The 21,740-nt window shown below is 35.6% G+C and overlaps 1 protein-coding gene across 15 annotated transcripts in view; it reads right to left on the minus strand.

The window, feature by feature from the left end:
• The window catches only part of DMD (dystrophin), a 1,213,044-nt gene that overhangs the window by 822,835 nt on the left and 368,469 nt on the right, over positions 1 to 21,740 (minus strand). For all 15 annotated transcript variants that reach the window (XM_062608089.1, XM_062608087.1, XM_062608095.1 and 12 more), the window contains exons 3-6: positions 12,139 to 12,231; positions 11,073 to 11,150; positions 8,161 to 8,253; positions 4,558 to 4,730 (exon numbers count right to left, since the gene is read on the minus strand). In XM_062608089.1, the coding sequence (XP_062464073.1) occupies positions 4,558 to 4,730; positions 8,161 to 8,253; positions 11,073 to 11,150; positions 12,139 to 12,231 (437 nt within the window). The remainder of the gene's footprint in view (positions 1 to 4,557; positions 4,731 to 8,160; positions 8,254 to 11,072; positions 11,151 to 12,138; positions 12,232 to 21,740) is intronic.

Here is a 21,740-nt window from a genome sequence, read left to right on the forward strand (position 1 = left end):
TAACTACAGCATGTAGGAACTGATTTTAACAGCTTATTACTTTATTCCAAAATACCATGCTTAGCATTATACCACAGAAGTATTATGAATCACTGGTTTTAAAAGTAAATTAAATAGGACTGAGTTTGGAAAAGAAAACGGAATGTTTGCATATTGTGAGAGACTGATTCCTTTAGATGTCAAAAATAAATTATTTTAATGCCACCAGGAAATCTTCCTCACTTTTTTTTTTTTTTCTTTCTTTTGAGGAGAGGATTGGTAGCAGACAGGCTAGGAATAATGCTAAAATTGGCAGAAAAATACACACACGAGGCTCGAGGTCCTCATACGAGTTCGTTATCATACCTGATTTTCATACTATGGCTAGCCATTTTTTCTGACTAATTCTGCTTCCATTCCTGAGCATATCTAAAGGTGACGAGGACTGTGGAAACAAATTACAGCCTAAGGGTCAATGCAGAGGGCTTATGGCTTCTGAAATCCACTTGAAGGAAAGGCTAAACTCAAAAACTTCAGAGTCAAAAAAAGAAGCTACTATTTGCAGTAAATACTGTTTTTGACAATTAAATCATGCAAGTCTTAAGTTTCAGGAATGAGGAACATAAATTTTAAATCTGCAAAATGAATTTTTTCACCAATGGATATTATATATGTAGTAGGTTATTTTCTAAGTAATCAGAAAGACAACCACAGCTGTTCTGACAATTAGAGCAACAAGTTCTTGTTTTTCTTCAAGAGCCCATTTCAACACAAAATGTTGCTGAGAACAAAGAGAGATATTGTAGAAAAGGACAGTAATAAAGGAGGAAAAAGACAATGGAAAAACTGAATCAAAGAAATACAGAGGAATAAACTCAGAGGAAGACTGAAAAAAGAGATAACATCTAGACCAAACTTTATGGAGAAAAGGAACTGGAAGAGAAAGAAGTAGAACAGGAAAACTGGGGAAAGAGAAAATCAATCAGGGAAAACAGAGAAGCTAAATTCAAAAGTGTTTGCCTTCAGAGGGCTTGTCATTCTATGTACATACACCACAAAATATTAATAAAGCACAGGATGTGTGAGACACCAGGTTTCTCTGAGATTTCATGTAAACCGGTGTTGATCAACTGTCTTCTATGGGCATGAAGCCTAGACACTGACACTCAGCAGCTACATACCTGTATTTTAGGGTGACTAAATTAGGCATCAGTGCTTCTTAGAGAAGATATTTTATTCTTATATGATAGTGATAGGTACTTCTGAACACTTGGTGTCTTAATGTACCTATTTTATTGATCGCATCTTGAATCTTGAAGAGCAATTCAGTACTCCTGCAAACTAAGCAAGCAGTGCAAAGTGACCAAACATCAATACGGAGGACACACTAAGCACAGGAGATCATCTTAAAAATTACTGACTCAAGGTTTCAGAGGACATTAGGTCTTCCTCTGAGACTTGTACAGAAGAACTTAGTGATTAAAGCTGAGAAGACAACAACTGGTATGTCTTGGAGACTTGTCTTAGGGAATCTGAATGCACACTTGCTGTTTCCCAGATGAGTATATTAACTACTGGGCAGGAGATAAGACTCTGTGGAGTAATTTTTTTTCACTTCTGTTGAAGTGAAATCCACTAAGTAGAAAGTTATTTATGGCAGTAAGATTTATGGCAGCAGACACAAAAAGAGTTAAGAAGACAAGAAGAACTTAAATTTTGCAGCCCTGCTTTAGAAAACCTAAATAAAGTGCATAAATTTTAGCGAGCATGTACATGAGTGGTCACAACTGGTGAACTTTACACTGAACTGAACACAGCAGTGCATAAAGTATGGCATACAGACACTTAGGTATTTGTTTAGATAATCCCAATGTGGCTCAGGCAGACAACTGCCTTCCCCAACTAGGAACTGCTCCTGAATAAAAGCCTCCCTTCAGACTTCCTGAGCTCTTCTTGAAGATAGGGACAAAAAGGAATTTCCCACTACTGAATTCAAACACATGATACTACATGGCCCTGTACAGTATGTCATCTGAATATCTGAGTATCAGATACCCCGATCAGGAAACAGGCAGCCTGATATTATGTCTGGCTGAAAAGATGTGCCACTGCTTTGGCCTTCTGCTTCACTGATTTGCTGAAAATTAAATCAAGGTAATGACAATGTCATAAAATACTACTGGTTTTAGTGTTTGAGTCTACAGTAATAATTAATTAATCAATGTAATTTCAGCATAGCTGTTTTTCAGAATTTTGAGGTGCTCCTCACTCCCCCCCCCCCAGCAAGTGGACTGGGGTTGCACAATTTGTTGAGAGGGAAAATAGCTGGGGCAGCTGACCCCAACTGACCAAGGGATATCCCAGACCATATGGGGTCATGCTCAGCATACAAAGCTAGGACAGAAGAATGAAGGGGGGGGGCACATTCAGAGTGATGGTATTTGTTTCCCCAAGTAACTGTTACCCATGATGAAGCCTTGCTTTCCTGGAGATGGCTGAACACCTGCCTGAGCTTGGAAATGGTGAATGAATGCTTTGCTTGCATGCATGACTTTTGCTTTACTTATTTTACTGTCTGTCAATCCATGAGTTTTCTTACTTTCACTCTTCTGATTCTCTCCCCCATCATGCCAAGGTGGAGTGAACAAGCAGCCACATGGTTCTTAGTTGCTGGCTGGGGTTAAACCATGACAGCTAAAAGCATCATTTTCCCACTTAATAAGTCTGTGTACAGACAGTGTTTCAGGAAATTGAAAAAGTATTAATGCCCACAGAAATTATGTGCATGCTCCCACACTGTGAGAGCTTCTGCAAATCTAAGTGATGCAGACAGAAGAGCATCCCACACAATTCTGCCTTTTTTTTTTTTCTTAAATCATCTACAATTATAGAATAACATCTTTAGAAAGATAGAGATTCATTCATTTCTACAGGATAATTATGTTCTTATATTCAGGTCAATCAGAATGATACCACTTATAAGAGAGCAAATTAAAATGAGAAATTGTCATCAAAAGGAAATAACGAAAAAAGTAACTTTAGAGAGGGTTTGACAAAAAAACACCAAACCACATTTTAATGAATGACCAACAAATAAAGTAGTTATCAAAAGCTAGTGACACAGTCACTATACTTCAATTCTTTTCTTATTTAGCTCCCCAAATGCAGTTCTCCTAATACCTGCATAAACACTTGCACCAACACCAAGAAGGTGTGAATGAATCAATGAGTAACAGCAGGATGGTGGGAAAGACAGTTGTTAATGTTGTAAATATTGAATGTAGGCGAAAAACATACACAATGCCCTTTCAGAGTATAATAAATTCTTCCTTAAGATATACCTCCTTCCTAACTGAAAGGAAACAACACCTGTAATTGAAAGTTCCTGAACCTTAGCTCACTCAGATCTTAAAACTCCCAGGCATATGCAAAGTGAAAAAGAACTCCCAGCAGGAGATGCCTACTGTGCCGGGATGGTTGTGTAAGGCATAGCCATCAGTGTTAAATCTTTGGACTACAACAGCAGTAGACTTAACCAGATAGTTTCAATCAGAAACAAACACATGATCCAGTGAAAATTTTTGAAAGTAGTACCTATAGTTCTTCACTGGTTAAGTTGGAAGGCATAGATTGTCTCAGACTATGCTTTTAGTACTTTGCCTTATTTTAAGCAACGCAAATAAAAAAAAATATGGAAAAAACGGCCTGACTTGTACTAATATCTTTCTTGTACATCCCTGTTGTCTCTTAATAAACAGACCAGACCTATTTAGCTGTTCAAAAATTCAACTCACTGATAATTTGGAACAGTCAGCTACCTTGCAGCACAACCCCCCTTTGGGAGAGCAGTACAGAAGTAGGAGAAAAGAGATCAGGAGGCTTACCATATTGGAAAAACAAGTACTGCTTCAAAATTAGTAGCTGCAACTAGTCCTTTAAGATAGACTGGCCTTCACTGTCTTCCTTAAGCCAAGTACACACAACTACCAGAGAACTTTGAACCTCAAAAGGCAGGGGTTTATACAGCATAGACTAGAACAAGGCAACTGCTGAGGGAGGGTGAAAACTCAAATCAGCTGGGAAAAACATGAAAGGTTTTCAAAACAAAGGCTACTTTCTCCAGCTGTGTCCCTTTGAGACAAATCCATACTTTTAAACCAACAACTGTCAAAGGCTTTCAACAAACACTACCTTTCCTGCTTCCAAGTCTCCACAGGAAAATCTCCTTCTACATCAACCTCAAAGGCTTGGGTTTGGATCTATCCTTTGCTCTTCTCACCAGCTGCCAAGCCTGTACTCATTAAGACTACCTGCTTGGTATATATACACTGGAATTCCCAAAAAGGATCTGAACTGAGTATATTCAGTTGTGCTGTGAAAACCTCAGACCCTCTCCCTCCACAAAAGGATTCAGGATTCAATCTGACATCAAACAACACAGCACCCAAGTCAAAGCAAACAGGCAGCCATTTAAAAGAATTCTGAAACACCCCTACATAATAGACACATCAACCTCAAGCCCTGTAACAGCCATCTGTTACAAGTCTCACTGCAATAATGAAACATTCGTTTTCCTACCTGTGACTGTGGAGCAGTGCATTAAATGCCAATCCATCAGACCAGCTACTGGTGAAATTGATAACATTGACCTGTGGGTAATTACGAGTCGATTGGCGGACCCAGCTCAGCAGAATCTTTTCACTGTTTGTCTGCTGCAGTCCAGCCATGATGTTTTTCATTACATCTTTGACCTGCAATAAGAAGCAGAATGTCATCAGTGATTGAACTTACTCATTAGAAACTGCCTTTGTGTTGTGTTTTTTTTTCTTGCACAAAATCCCTTGAGTTGCTTAGATTTAAGCCTTAAAGAAAAACTTCCTTAATAATTAAAGTACATACTTGGTGTCATAGTATAACAATAGCAGCTAAGTCTGAATGATTACAGACAACGGATATTGACTTGTTGGTCACCATTGCTGATGCATTCAGTACATTTATCCCTGTGCCACACGAAGCATTCCATGCATGAACAGAGATGGCACATTTGTTTCCATCACTTATGGACACAGGGCTCATTCCAACTAAGTCTTTTTCCTTTTGGTTTTCTTTGCTCTGGAAATACATCCTTGGTTAATGGGATACACTACTGCAAAAGCTGGTAAAATGATGAAAAACATTCTTCTCTCACTGACAGAGTTGAAATAAGTACCAAGGCAAAAATAAACGTGCATGGTAGATAACATTTTTGACTTAAATGTGCAAACTATATTTCCATACATGCACTTGGATGAAAAGTGAATTTCATTGCATGCATTGAAAGGGTACTGCATATGATTAAATTTTAATTTTTTTTAATGAATAGTTAATGTTCCTTTTTCATTAAGGAAAGCTGAGCTAGTTATTATTTTACAAAAAGCCATTAATCCTGAGGGCTTCTAAAAATATTACCCTAACATTGGACATAACACAGTGGAATATATATTTCTTAGCAATTTCTTTACTACTGAAAGAGCACACAAAATTTCTATTAAGAATTCTATAATTTATTTTCCAATTTTAAATCACTGCTTTCTCCACATATACTGTAAAGATTTAAACGTCTTTAAAATACTAAGATACAATTTAAACTTATTTAAGCTTATTGTTGCTTATTTCCTCATGGAGTATATAATTTCACTACTACGCCACTTGAATTGCTCTGCATATGATATGAGCTGAAGAACAACATTCAGTGCAGAAGCTACTTTGTGATAAAAGATGGACCACTCTGTGTCCTAGTTGTTGAAAGTCAAAGATGAATTGTGGGAATGATGAAGATCAAAGAAAGGTAGGCATTTAAAATACTGAAGTAAAAAGGTATCACAGTATCACAGTATGCTAGAGATTGGAAGGGACCTCAAAAGATCATCCAGTCCAATCCCCCTGCCGGAGCAGGAACACCTAGATAATGTTACACAGGAATGTGTCCAGGTGGGTTTTGAATGTCTCCAGGGAAGGAGACTCCACAACCTCCCTGGGCAGCCTGTTCCACTGTTCCGTCACCCTCACTGAGAAGAAGTTTCTTCTCAAGTTTAAGTGGAACCTCTTGCGTTCCAGTTTGTACCCATTACCCCTTGTCCTATCATTGTTTACCACTGAGTAGAGCCTGGCTCCATCCTCGTGACACTCCCCCTTTATATATTTATATACACTAATAAGGTCACCCCTCAGTCTCCTCTTCTCTAAACTATAGAGACCCAGCTCCCTCAGTCTTTCCTCATAAGGGAGATGCTCCACTCCCTTAATCATCTTCGTTGCCCTGCGCTGGACTCTCTCCAGCAGCTCCCTGTCCTTCTTGAACTGAGGGGCCCAGAACTGGACACAATATTCCAGATGCGGCCTCACCAGGGCAGAGTAGAGGGGGAGGAGGACCTCTCTCGATCTACTAACCACCCCCCTTCTAATACACTCCAGGATGCCATTGGCCTTCTTGGCCACAAGGGCACAGTGTTGGCTCATGGTCATCCAGGTATGATCTCATCCTCAACGTTGGGGTCACTTCCTATTCAATGAGAAATGGTGGAAAACTCTACTTCTACAATTAAAGTCACCTTGTCCTCCTGGGCACCCAGAGAGAGAATGCCGACCCTCCCATCTGGTACCTTGGTGGCACCACAGAGCACAGTGCTACACTATGCCACACTGCTGCAGGCAAAGCACCATGCTGCCTGCAGGATGGCTGGGTCCTGAAGAAAGATCAGTGTCTGAGCAGGGAAGTGCTGGCTGACACTGAGGATAGAAGGAAGCTCTTTGAAGGCTTCTCATTTACGATGAACAGTAGTAGGAAGACACATGCTCATGTCAGCTTGAAGAGCTTTTGGATGAATAAGCTCCCTCAGCATCCAGGTTAAGAAACTACACATCACGTCCAGTAAAATCTGCTTCTTGCAAATGAGTTGCAGATGACCTCTGATAGTAATTTGTTTGTTACTGCTCCACTCTAATGTAGTATTTCCTGGCAGGAAAAAAGGCTTTAAGGTATAGAAAAGTCTGACTTCCACAAAATAGAAATACTTGCTTTTCCTGGGGAATGGACCAATACTACGGCAGTAAAAAAAGACTCAATTTTGAACAGAATGGGAGAAAAGGGCAACACAGAAACCACCAAGACGACTTCCAAAATGTCAAATGGAAAGCTGTGATCAGAAGAGTTGTTCTCAGCACCGCACTGAAATATTTGCCTTATGTAAATGACTATGATTTTGCCTTTTTTTTTTTTTTTTTCCTGAAGAAAGTCAGTATTTCGGCTATGACTTACTTAGCAGCTTTTCTCTGTTGCTTTCACTACAACATGTCCTGTAAAACTAGAAAAAAAAAAAAAAGAAAAAGTTTCCTACTTCAGTGAATGATGAACATGATTTTTTAATAGAAGTGTTTAGTTTTTAATATAAGGGCTTCTAGGTTTTGTTTCTCACCATTTTTGCTTGTAATGCTATGAAAAACTTGTAGATTATTGCTTGGGAAACAGAGCCAGCACAAATGGACAGACTCTTAAGCCCAGATTCATATAAAAACACACTCAGAGCATCTGTATGCTAGTTCTTTTCTTAATTTTGATTTTACTGCTGTGTCAGAATTTATTTACTTAAGTGTCTTCATCTACCACGTTTCTTATAAGATCTGTACCATAAGCTTCCCCCACTTTCTAAAGAGAAAGGAAGGTAAATAAACCACATCTGCTTCAATAAATTGTCAGAGTCACATCTTTTTAGTGTTCTAAAAATAATTCTTGGAAGGATGGGCCAGCAATGAAAAGCAAAAAAAGTAATTATTATTTTGTTAAAATATAAAAGTCACTCTCTTTAAGATATTAAAAACAAAACTGACTATGAAAGCTATACATTCATGTTGGCTTTTCCTATCCATTTTTCTAACAATAATTTTATTATATATTCTCTTGCAACATCTGACTGGGAAAAAAAGAATCAAAAGGCCTGCTCCTAATGCTCTAACAACTATTTTATCTTCTTAAGTTTCTTAATATTCTAGACAAAATGTAAACAGACTTCCATAAAACTTGCAGATTGAGGACATTATTTGCAATGCTTATGTTTACTTTGTAGGTTGTGCCTATATAATAACGGGAAATAAGATCAGTGGAATAAAGGTACTTCATGAAAAGTAAGAAGCAGTACCACTCACCTGCCAGTGGAGAATTATATTCCAGATCAAACCAAGGGTCAGCTTATGATTTCCATCCACAATGTCTGAGCTCCCAATATTTACCAAATCAACCTATTAAAGAAGCAAAAATATATTCGTATAAGATTAATAGCAAGTCTATGAGGTTGGTGTCATACTTTCTTTATGGCAAGGGAGATGGAGGGATGGGCCAGAGTAAATCTCTCATCTGGTTTCTGTTATTTAGTAAACATTAAATTAATGTTTCATAAATGACACAATTAATGGCCTAGCAAAAAGCATGCAGTGATCTAGACTTCCAATTACAGCAGTTATAGCATGTTGTGAAAACATACAATTAAAAGTAATAGTTAACATAAAAGATTTTTTGAGTTATTGTCTCTACAATTACAAATCACAAAACTGATGAGTGACACAAAAAACGTCTATTATGCTTCCTACTACCTTACATAATGCACTTTGCTGAAAGCTACACACACACATCTAGACACTGTAAGAACCTACAGACCTAAGATATCTTTCTACATATTTAAATTCTAACAGAATTTATTTTGTCTTAATTAAATTCTACAACGTATAAGGCAAGTCAGGATGTGTTCTGGAATACAGAGGAACAAATGATTGTGATCTAAGCAAATCTTTTCCACATTAGTTTGTTTAGTATTGTTGTTTTCCACAACTATAGTATGCATCAGCATTTACCACCCTGAAATATTCTTTCCTCCACAGTGAAATGATCCTTTACACTCCCTCACTTTTCATGTTATGTAAATAAAGAAAGCCAAATTCACAGATGTGATTATAAGATGATACAAGCTGAGACCTGCACTTTTGGATGGAAACTATGAATCTAAAAATTTGCATCCTCACTGTTTCATAGATGTGTTTTTTTTCATGGTCAGAACTAATATTTATATGGCAAAGTACCCCATTCCTTCATAAATTACAGTCTGCATATCTCTACTTCTGAAGCTATTCGAAGTTACATCTGTAGAATGACTAAAGGTTTTGCATATTCAAAACAAGCCTCAACTCTTTACTAAGAATTCATAATTTTGTACTAAAAGCGTAAGAGACTGGTAATTCATTGTAACCAACAGTGTCTTGGAACATTTCCCAAGTGGAACTTAGAAATTATATCCTAAATTTCAAATAGGGTCCACACAGCAAGTGACCAACTACAAAGCTTATTGGGCTATCACCTACACGTTCTACGGGCCAAATCCTTCCTCTGTTTTTGGAAACGGAAGCCTGAACACATGGAAATTACATATATCTTACTGAAACAGAGGAAAACTTCTCAGTTTGCCTTAGTGTTGCTTGAGGCTACAGTGGGGTACCTCCCCACCCCAAAACTGTATAAAAAAAAAAAGAAAAAAAATCTGTAAAATGGATTGACTGGAAGCAGCAGCATTTTCAAAGCTGTTACCGCCTAGATGACTGCAGACCCTCAGAGCAAAGATGGCACACACCAGAAGAAAAACTTGATTAGTCACAGTCTTTAATAGCTTTAGAACCATTAATTTTACATTCCTGAAGTCCCATAGAAATCCCTCTTGAAATGATCTTGAAGGTTGAGGACACAGAGGCAGATCTTTGGGCTGCACACTAATTTGGTATAGTATATATATGCACACTATACTAATTTTTATGTTGTGTATAGCTTATAAAGTTTTCATTACATGAATATAATGGCCAATGGATGAGCATTTCAAGTTCTAAAAGGATGTTTTTTCTTCTATATTCTTCAAATTGAATATTCTTTTTTCTTTCTGTATTTGAAAGAGATTATTGCTGTGTTCTGGGAACTGAATGAAAAGCACATTAATGGATTTAGCTGGTACATAGTCAATAAATACTTTTAAAAGCATTTACTATGAAAATCTGTAACCACATTCCAGGTATGCTATCAAAACCTTCTTGTATACTGCAAAATAGCGTATCATAGATTTTTTTCAACGGTGCCAAATATTGCAGATTTTGAAGAATTGGAAGCTGTTTCTTCTACAAATTTACATGAAATTCCATTTAAAAAAAAAAGAAAAATCAAGCTGGAGGTCTTTATGCCAGCCTTATAAGGTCACTTTCATTTATGCACAAATCTTCAGCTAGATTACCTTATATTTATAAAATCAATAACTTTATTCAGCAGCTGAACTCAAGCATGTTTAGTGACCTACTGCATCTATTGAAAATATAATATGCAGCACAGAATACATTACCATTACATCTTAATGTTAAGTTTAAGTGAATGTAATAGTTTATTTTAATTTATTCTTGAGGAGAAGACATGATATAACTTGTTGGCCACTGAGAATAACTGCTAAAGTTATGGGTCCATTAGAATGCTTACGTAAGGAAAATATGAGAATATTTACTCAAAAATGATGCACAGGATACCGGCTTGAAAAGTCAATCCTGACAAAGTAGACTGGAAAGTGGTTTTGATATGATTCATTTCCTTAATGTTATGAACCACAAGGAACAGACAGCAATGAAATTTTACCAAAAAGATTTCTTGCAGGAAAAGCCTCAGTTTTTCAGAATTCATAATTGTCAGAGCTTGTGAGTAGATGTTTTGATAGGTAACACCTTCTAAACTGCTACGGATGAACTCTTGTAATTAACCTTTAAAAATATATTTTAAACACCATGCATTACCAAAAAAGCGTGCATGTTGATCTGGCTTAAGGTAGCACCCGTTACAGATATATTGTTCACACACTTTCTGGCAAAAGATTTTAAACTCTGAAACACATTCCAACTTGGTGCTGAATGATAAAGTATCCAAGTCATATTAATAAAACTTCCTTGATTCCAGTAATTTTATACTATAGGCCAGAGTTTGATCCAACACTTACAAAATATTAAATATACTATCTATAGGATGTTCTGTCTGGCTGATTACTTACATTATATCTCTGCAAAACCTGGAGTGCTTTGTTGACATTGTTCAGAGCATGAACTCTTGTGGACCCCTTTTCTTTTGCCTACAAAAAAATTAAAACAAACTTGACTGCCCAAAATCAGAAACTAGAATACACTATATGTAACTCAAATATTATATTACACCTGCAGTTTTCCACTTAATAAGTTTATGACAACAGTGAGCACATTACCATACATTGCACATTTGTAGCTTCCCAATATGAAATAAAGGCAAGTGTGAAATGAACTGGATCCACAGTTGGAAGGTAATTTGGTACCTTGACAGTTGTCAGTGAATGCATCACTAAAATGTGTAGAAAATCAGATAATTCAAATTGTTTCTGTTATGATTAGTCATCTTCTCCATGGCAGAATTTAGGAACATTACCATGACAACCAAGCAACAACACATCAGCTTGTTTAGTATTTATTTACAAACATATTCTCTCAAGATTTTCAAACTCCCAGACTGTTTCATTACTCTTTTACGAGACAATTTCAGAGAAAGATCCCAGGCTCATATAGTCCAAGCAGGAGCACAAGAGAGGATATTCAAAAATATGTGTGGAGTATCCTTTAAAATTTCCAGGTTAATAAGAACAAGCTGTTTTTCACTTTTCAGACATGTACAACTTCAATACATGTTAAGCATGTGCAAAATTTGCTAGAGAAACATTCTAATTCTATACATTGAATTCTTTTCCTTGCATTTGGCACAAACTCCTACTGATAATTTCTGACTCCAGCTAAAATCTATGTCTTAACAAACCTTGCCTCTGTCTTGCTTCTCTTTGCCACACTTCCTTAATAAATACATACAACAACCTAGAACATTTTAATTCCAAATATATGCCTACTAAAGGCTTACTGTCCAATGCAGCTCTCAGTTTCAATGTTTTCTCAATTTCAAATGAAAGTAAAAGAAAAAAACAATCTAAAATATAGTTTTTACAGACTCTCATTAACAGTGGGAATTAACAAATACAACCTACTACAATTATCACACCAAAAGGACTTCAATATTCAGTAAACCTGTGAATATACACATACAAGTTTTTGGCCTGTAAAACATTCCAGGAGCTCCAGAAGTCTTCGTCCATCTCGAAAATCATTAAAAATATCTTCAATGTAACGTCTTCCAAACTGAAATGAAACAATGGCTTTAGTTAGTGCAAACATCAAAAAGAAAAGGAAGCATGTAATTGCCTTTGTAAATACACTTTGCTAATTACATAATAAATATGAAAAGTATGACACAAAGTAAAGGAGTAAAATATCTTACAACTGACTAGTAGGATTCTTTCAAATACATCCATTTTCAACAGGGTTCTGTTGCATAAGAGAGATTGGTGCCTACCTTATTTCAAGTACTTTTTTTATGGTAAGGAATGTACACCCCTTACTCCCTCTTAAAATTATACTATTGATACTGTTTGTGAGAAACTGCTGCAGATTCAAGAATTTGTAATTTATGCACATACCATTAATTCAAACAATTAAGCCAGAACTAAATACTAATAAAGCCAAAACACAAACTGGACTTGATAATTAAGGTGCAATTCAAAAGAAAAATGTGAAAAATATTTTGCAACCGTCACCCCCACCAACCCATAAAAAAAACCCAAAACAACAAAAAAAAACCCTAACACCCAGAAAGTGATATCAAGTTTAAGTACATAGTAGGCACTCTTTCATGAGGCAAAAATAAACCTGGAGTTAGAAAAAAATAAGCCTCAGGCATATTCTAGTGAGGATCCAAGAAGCATATATATGTTAATAAGTCATACTTGGAATTGTATTGGATCTAGGCCTCATTACAGTAAGTAGCTAAAACACAATTCACACTTTGTATGCAGCGTCAGCAAAAGGCAAAAGGAAATAGTTGGGGGTTTCCCCCAAATGTCAATGGTAAAAGCTGATTTACCCTTTCTAAAATACAAGTCAAATTTCTGATCTGATTAACGCATTAATTTTAAAAAATATAGAAATACAATTTTGTATAGTTTAGTCACTGCGCAAAATGTGCACCTATAAATTCTGACATATTTTTTTTATGTCTGAAAGCTATTGAGAGCCACAATAAAAAACAGGGATTATTTTGTGCAGTGTCAAGTAGATTCACATGTCCACATTATTTCTAATTTGTGAAGTTTCACAGATGCTTTGACTGATTTGAGAGGAAGCATCTGTATTTTAATTTGCTAGAATTGACATCATGCTGACCTACATTGCACATCATCCATTTTCACCACAGAGCAATGCAGAATTAGGAAATCATTACACAAAAAAACATTTGCTTTCCTGTCAGCAGCGTCGTTGTGGTACTCACTGCAACACTCATTAGAGGTAGCCGGAAATTTAATGAAAACTATATTTTTTGCAGAAAGTATCAATCCCTGCAGAAGATTTCTTAAATAGAGAAGAGATTCAAGCACAGTTTCCAGTGTTAGACTAATTTTTACCTCAATCAATAAATATTTATGCATACAGCACAAACTTTAGTGCTATTGGCTATTCTGGCATGACTCTTCATTTCTCTCTGACTGCTCATCTGAGGCAAGAGCTCTTTTCAGCCCCTTCATTTTTTGGTAGGTCTTGTTTCTGATTCATGGAACAAACAAATTAAAAACACCAAAAATATTCTAGGGCAGTGGGAATCCTTGTTTTCTAGACAGTTTTCACACCTTGCACAAACCATTCCAACTAAGCTGATTTCTAGTTAACATACATGCTGCCACTTGACTACCTAAAATATCTGAAAACAGTATTGGATAGATTCACATATGATTTACCCACCATGCTCAACCTCTTGAATTATCTGTTTAAATAATAATACTCAGCAAATCTATTTTCTGCTTGCATTTAGTATGAGAAATAGCTTTGACAATAGTTTTAAATAACGGCATGAACATGTGACAGTATGAAAGTCACATCATGCACAGTATTCCTGAAGTTGGCTATTACTTACTCTATATAGCACAAAATTAAAATCAAATATATGACTAAACCAGAGATACTTTATTTTGATACCTAATCTTTCAGAACAAAAGCTATTTTTTTCCAGAGAGACAGCACAAGACCTATGCACTTCCAAGGGAACATTTTAACATTCTTTAAAAAGTGGAATTGATCAATAGACCCTTCTCTGACACTATGAACGAGCTGTGCCCATAATATTACTGAATCTCTCTGGGAATAGGAGTACAATGACATTTTGATAATAGACTATAATTACTTTGTATCATAAGGGAAAAATAGAACTAAGCCTTCATAACTGCCTGTGTGTCTGCCTTTCTTCCTTTTTGCAGGATTTAAGCTATTCATAAAGTTTAGGTTGAAATACATCTAGGACAGTCAAAAATTCTCCTTTTCAATTTTTTTTTGTTTGTTTGTATTGTGGGTTTTTTTTGTTTTTTTTTTGTTTGTTTGGTGTTTTCAAGATTTCAGAAAGAAAATAAAGACACAGCATGGTAGCATCCCCAGCAGGACATATTAATTACAGATGTATTACAAGTAAAACTTAAAATAAAAGTTGCCATTGATTTTTTAGGGTCTTGGAAGCATACCTTCCATTAATCAGCATTTAAAAATACCTCAAGACACCCTATACTACTGCAACATATATCATCCTTAACCTTAAGAAGGTTGCTATTTTTCTGGCAACAGGGTAATTAAGTCTTCTTTCTCAAATAGATTGAATGTCTTCACCAGACTGACATTGCAGTAAGTCTTCAGAAAAAAAGGGCTCAAAGAGGCATCAAATATATTCATTTTGTCTTGGAAAAGTGTCTGTTAAGTTGAAGTATGGAGCTTTGAAAACAATGAAGAAAAAAGCATGGCGAGTCAATGGCTTGCTGAAATAAATGCCTAGTCTTTTATTAGAAATTCCTGTGGAAAATAACCTTGCTTAAAACGTTTTTTTTCAGGCTGTGACCTATAGCCAGCACCCTTTACCTACTAGAATGAAAATGTTCAGAAGAATCTCCTGTGCCATTTCTATGCATGTTGATTTGTTACTCTCCCTGTATTACAAATTTATCCAAACCCAAATTTTTAAAAATGCCCAAAGCAGCTGCATGTTGGATTCTTGGTTTACATAGTTTTTCTTCTTAAAAAACACACTGATGGAACAGATGGGGAAAATGAGAAGGACTACAGGACAGAGGAAGGACTGCAGAACACAAATTGATCAGTGTGCTACCCATTTGCCAACCCATAGTTTGACTGGCAGTAATATAAAACTAGACAGAATTGTATGATCTTAATCAATATATAAGCTATCTATAACATTAGTCAAGTGGATAAGCAAGGTAATGATCACCTCTCCCCTACTTGCTTATTTTTTATTAGACAAACAATTAATGAAGGGATTTGGGGAACTCAGAAGACAAAAAGGACAATGAGAAAAAATATACAGAGTAAAGAAAAAGAAATAATAACTGTAAACCTGAAATAAAAAAAAAAAAACAAACAAACCAGAAATTACTTTCTGTGAGCAAGACTAACAAAGCAAAAACTTAACCTAGAAATTTCTTAGAATCTTCATGACTAGAAAGACTCAAGGGACTTACATATATGGCAGTTTTACATATTATTTTAACCTACTGTCTTCATTTTAAACAAAGGTCAAACCACAGACAATTTGCTTGGCTTCACTGATACGCTGTTGGCTGCAATTGCTGATGTTTACATAAGAATTAGGGGAGCTGAAGGAAATCCAAGGGATTTACCTTAAAAAAAAAACAAAAACAAACCACAAAAAATGTGAGACCTTCTTCTTATCTGCTGGAAGATAAGACTCCTGCTTTATCATGAATGAAATTAAACCTGAACTTAAAGAAGGACTGAGGAAGGAATTCACAAAATATATTTGTAAGGAAAAGAAACCCTACACTACCATGGTCAACTTCACAAGCTTCAGTCTTAGAATTAATGGGTAACGCACAATTAACATCTCAGAAAAACATGGGAATTTAATATTCCCCCATGTTTTACAGTAGAGTGAAGCATTTGGGTATTCCATGTAATAACTCAACTGCATATTAACATGTACATGCATGTACATATTCAAGAATGCTGTCGGCACTAATTATACTGAGATAATTTCTAAAGTGTATTTTTCATTTTCCAAATTCACACAGCAACTGGAACAATCTTATGCCAAAGTTACCTAAAAAGAGAAAACCAGATGGAAATTAAAAAAAAAGAGAAAATCAGGAAATAAACTGAATATATGAATTGATATATTAATGTAGTTGTAAATTTTTTGGTGTAAATACAGTCAGAAATCTTAAAACATCAAGCTCCATCCTACTAATCTCACCTTCATTGTCATTCCTATTTTCTTCTTTCCCAAAAATCTATAATAGACATAGTTCTATGTAAATTTAAGAAATAAATCTTATCAAACAAGTATATTATTTAATCACCTCATTCATCAGACAGAATATGGAAGAGGTTAATACTGTGAGAAGTGAATATCCCATGAATAACCAGTATTCCATGAAAAGCTCTCTATTCAGAGCTACATGGAAGCCAGTAATTGTGACAGCAGTTCAGTGACCACCACCAAATAACTGAAAAATGTCTTGACTAGAGAAGGCACAAAGCATCTGTTCATTAACATTGCCCCTCCAAAAATTATGAATCAAAGCTCCAAAAATTCTCATTAGCATAAAACTGTTAGTAGACATTATGTTATGAAATAAATCAGCATAGGTAAATCCTAGAATAAGGGAAAACAGGCTGAAGGGAAAGGAAAGAGGAAGGGAAGGAGCTGCTAAAGAAGGCAAAAGGAAAGGAGTGTAAGAGGATTAAGAACAAGTCATAAATTGTCTCTCATAAGCACAAAGGGTAGAAATGTACTTCAATTTCTTAAGAATGTACTTCCGTTTCATAAACCATGAGATTTATAAGCACTCAAATTTTCAAGCACTGGGTCCACAATAACAACTCCAGTAAAATACATGATAGCAGAGTAATCATAACACAGCAAACGGAGTATCTGTAACATGCATATAGTTTTATTCTGTTCATAAAAATTCCATGGTACTTTTCCCTATTTTTTTTTTCAGAAAAATTACAAAGGGTAAAACCTTAGCTGAAAAGAGATTTCTGACTTTTTATTTTCCTTTGCAGATACGTATGCATTTAGATTACACTTCTCATTTGAGGGCTGACTAGACTGTAAGAAGATTATTACAGTAAGACAAGTTAGATGTTATTTCTTATGCATGTTACAGTATTATTGGCCTATCATTACCAGTTCATCTGGGGAATCTAGCAACCAAATATCACAGATGGAGAGAGAGAATAAATTAAAAGAGAAAAGGCATTGTAAAGACAAAGAATTCAAGGTTAGGCATGACACTAGACAGAAGATTCAAGGTTATATAAATGGGAAAAATCAGCTTACAATAAAATTAGCGGACACAAAAATCCTTCAGACTCCTGGGGTAGATAAATAACTGAGACCTTAGGCTGGGAGATGATTTATGCCTCCAGCAGGAGCAAGAAAGTCAGACCACAGAGTCTGGAAGGGAGAGGTAGTGCAGTCCAGCTGTGCCCAAAGTGTGACAGGCTCTGGAACAAAGAACCAGAGGTACCTTGCAGTTTGCCTAGGTCCTGAGGCTGCTGAACCAGTACTAGAAAAATGAAAAGACAGGTACAATCCAGGAAGGCGGAAGGGCGTAAGTCACAAATCTTTATGTAACTTTTTAAAGTAATTGTCTCAAGTTCAGTTTGCAAATCTGTAAATTTTGCTGAATACACATCAGTAAAAGAGAATGAAAAACTTAGTTTACAGATGTTACCCTTAGTGAGACTTTAAAGAATCAGCCTGCTCTTGCAGCCAAAATATTTGATGCCTCACTCTGTGAAACAATAAAGAAAAGGCATTGAGCTAATCTTAACAGATCTTTTAAGTCAATTTTAATAAGAGGGATTACTAATACTTCCTCATGCCCTGCTAAATATATTAAAGATTGAATTTCTCTCCCCAACATCCTTGTTTACAGTTTGTTCAGTTCTGCAGGGATGTTACATGAAAGTGACTGACATTTTCTTTCACTGATGCCGGATTACTATTACAACAGCAAAAGATATTGTCCCAGCCATGAGGAAAGAACGACACATCAGGCACAGCTTAATTAGGCCATTACTGACTCACAGGGAGCACTGAGCAATAACTTGAGCCATACAAGCCATCCTTTCTTCCTTCACTCTTTTCTCCTGTTAGAACACAAGGCATCCATTCTGTTGCAGAAACTCTGTGCTGGCCAGCTGGAAGTCAAACACTGCACAAGTGGTTTGCCTCTCTACCATCAGAGCTCCAATCTGTCTCCCAGCATTTGCGCTAGAGACTTTCTTTTTTCACAGTTTAACTTCAGCTTTCAAGGAATTAACACAGAGGAGTAACTGATGAATTTTAAAAATTACTACTACTGACCAACTGAGAGGAAAGTTTAATACCCTCTTTAAAGATGCCACACTCTTCTCATAGGTAATAAACCAAATATTATCCTGCATTTCAACAAGTTAGCTATCATGATGCCTCCAGCAGGCGCAGAACACCCATCTCCACCCATTAAAACTGATCTAGGGGCAGGTCTTGGCAATTGTCTGAAGGTAGTTCATGTTTGTGGGACAGGACACATACTCCCAGAGCAGGGCAGGAGCCAGTTCATATCTGGACACTGATATTCAGGTAATGACAACAGACCCTCCTGGCACTTCTACTCAGTTCTTGTAAAAGAGTATTCTCCCCTCAACACAAGGAGTCACTCTACTTTCCTAGTGCCATTACAGAGAACGATACTCACCACTCCTTAAGTTTCTGAAAAATAACTTGTTATTTCTATTTTAAAATAAAAAAAATTACACTTCAGGGGCCATACCCATACAGAACAGAAATACAGATGTATTGAAAGACACAATTATGTTAGTATAGCCATCACTGTTCTTTTTAGGAATTTTAGTCATTTCTTTCCAAATTAAATGTAAAAAAGAATAAGCAAATAAATGTTTCATAGTAACTCATACCTTGTCTTTGTTTTACCCTCATCTAGTGCTTACCCGACACCAGAGAGGTACAGAAAGTTCTGATGTCAAAAAAGCAGAAGAGCTATCAAAGAGTGAAGAGCAGTCTCACCACAGCCTCCAATTATTTTATAGGCTCTACAGATAATCGTTATTATCGCCTTTGCATACTTTATCATACTCTTCTGAAGCCAGTATACAAGGCTTTCTGGCACCCAAAATGCAAAAATATGTTCTTTGTAAAGTTTTCCAGTTTACCTTTCCTTTGTTGAAGTCTACTGTAAGATTAATTACGTGATAATTAAAATATTAGAGGTTTCATCATGCGTAACAGAACTTCCTGAAGTTATGTTAAAATGCTCCCTGTCCTTGGGATCACTAAAATTTATAAAGTTGAACTATCTTCTTAGCTCTGAAAGCAAAGGGAATCCATTATTTATTAATTAGACACATGACATTTTAAAAGTCAAACCCAAAATAGTCATTATCTATCCTATTTTCATATAAAATTTCCTTATGAGTTTTATTCAATACAACTTGAATCCACTTTAATTAGACCTTCTATCTTCTCTATTAATGTCATTTGAAAATAAGATTTTGAAATTAATCACATCACTAACCAGGCTATTTTTTTCAAAATTCAGTGTATTATATTTTTTGTCAGAATGAAACTAGATTAAGAACAGATGCTAATTGTAATAGAATTATAGTATTAAACCCCTAAAATCTGTTTGGAACAACAAAATAAAACCTACTGATACAGTATCCAAGTAGAGCAGGAAAAATATAATATCAACAGTAGTTTTTTAATAGCACTAAAATATATATTTGAAAAAAGTATATAATCCATAATATCTATTGCTAAAATTAAAAGATATAATTTCAGTAACTCTAAAGTGATTTTTAAAAATGTTAACTATTCCCATAGAAGAAAATATAAATGATATTGCTCACTCTGTGCAGATCATAAACGTTCAAATCAAAGCATGGATAATTTTATAGGCAAAAATTGATGAGCCAGTTCTAAGCTGACAGAGGTGGTATAGCCATCTCTAAATACCTATACCTGCATATGGCAGGTTTTAATGTAATCAGATTATTTCATATCTTGTGCATATGTTTCATATGTAAGTATATATGTCCCCTTTCAATCTGAAACAAATCAGTTAATTACCTCTATGGCAGGATCAAATGACTTCATAATGTAACCATTCAACAGCTCAACTTGTGCATTAAAAAATACTTTTCTTAAGTTCCCCATTTTCCCATTAAAAGAAAACCTATACAATTAAAAAAATTATTTTTTATTATTTTTTTCACCGGTTTAATCTAGCCAGCTAATGTCACTGAAGCATATTGGTTCTCAAGGTCATTAAAGACTGGATGACTGGCAATGGGATCAAAAGAAACCTTCTGGAAGTGGGTATGAACATGTACTCAGGAAGTTCCTGCAATGTTTGAAGAATGAGTCATGAATTCAGAATTAAGGATAGGGAACTTCTTTTGAAAATGTAGCTAGCTACATGCAATCTAGTAACTGACTGCAAACAGGTTCTTTTTTGCAAATATGCGTATAATTATGCTTCCCATAATTTCTTCTCTTCAAAGAAACACAAGGCAGAAAAAATACCATGAACTAAAAGATGATTTAATTTATAGTTTTATCTCAGATATAATTTTCAATAAAAGTCATAATGTTAGTTATATTTACATGTTTCAGGACACTTGTATTTTATAAATTGTAATGTATATGTATTTTTGAGTTTATACTGGGCAGAGTTTTATAACAGCAATTTGAAACAATGGAAGCTGCAAAGATGCAAATGCAGGGCTTTTGACAGGAAGAGCCAGCCCACTCTCCAGTGAAGAATCACAAACTAGCAGATGCCACATGCAACAATTCTAGCTGAAATTCTCATTTAAGGGAGCACTGGTTCCACAGCAGACTGTTTCCACAAACATTTGTAATTCCAATAATTTATTTTTCCAGATGTGGTTATTAGAAGACAGGAAAAAAAGGGAATGTCTTCAGTCTTGATTTAAATCACAAACATTAGCACAAACTTTTGAATGGCAGAGACAGATTTAATGACATTTTGTCTTTTGGATTACTGATCTTCTGAATCTTAAAGAACAATTTAATATTTACACAATAAGGTACAGAATACTGCATGTGCTGTGTTTCCTCACATATAAAGATGTTCTTTGAGTGAGTTTGGATTCTCCTTTTAGAGATGGACAGTCTTTAGCAGTACATTTTTCATGAGTTTACAGCTTAAATCCTGGCTGCAAAGAAAATCTGAAGTGTATAAATGATAAGCCAAATTTCAGACTTATTACTTTTTAGAAGTCTTTCATATGTAGTACACAGTGTCATCTTTGAAAGCAAATAAAACAGACAAACCTCTACTACTGGTTTTACTTTTAACAGACAAATAGTCAAGCTTCTGAATAGGGGCAATTATTCAAATAAACGAAATCACAGTCATTACCATTAAGAAGAAAACAAAAAAGGGCAAACTCCCTAATTATGCAGTGTTGCTATTATTTGTATTATGAATCCCATGTAAACAAAAGACTTCATCTAGATCGGTTCTCTGACCAAGGAAACCTGA

This window comes from Pezoporus occidentalis, unplaced genomic scaffold (genome assembly GCF_034315485.1).
Source record: "Pezoporus occidentalis ecotype Australia unplaced genomic scaffold, CSIRO_AGI_Poc_V1 ctg129, whole genome shotgun sequence".
Taxonomy (NCBI): Eukaryota; Metazoa; Chordata; class Aves; order Psittaciformes; family Psittacidae; genus Pezoporus; species Pezoporus occidentalis.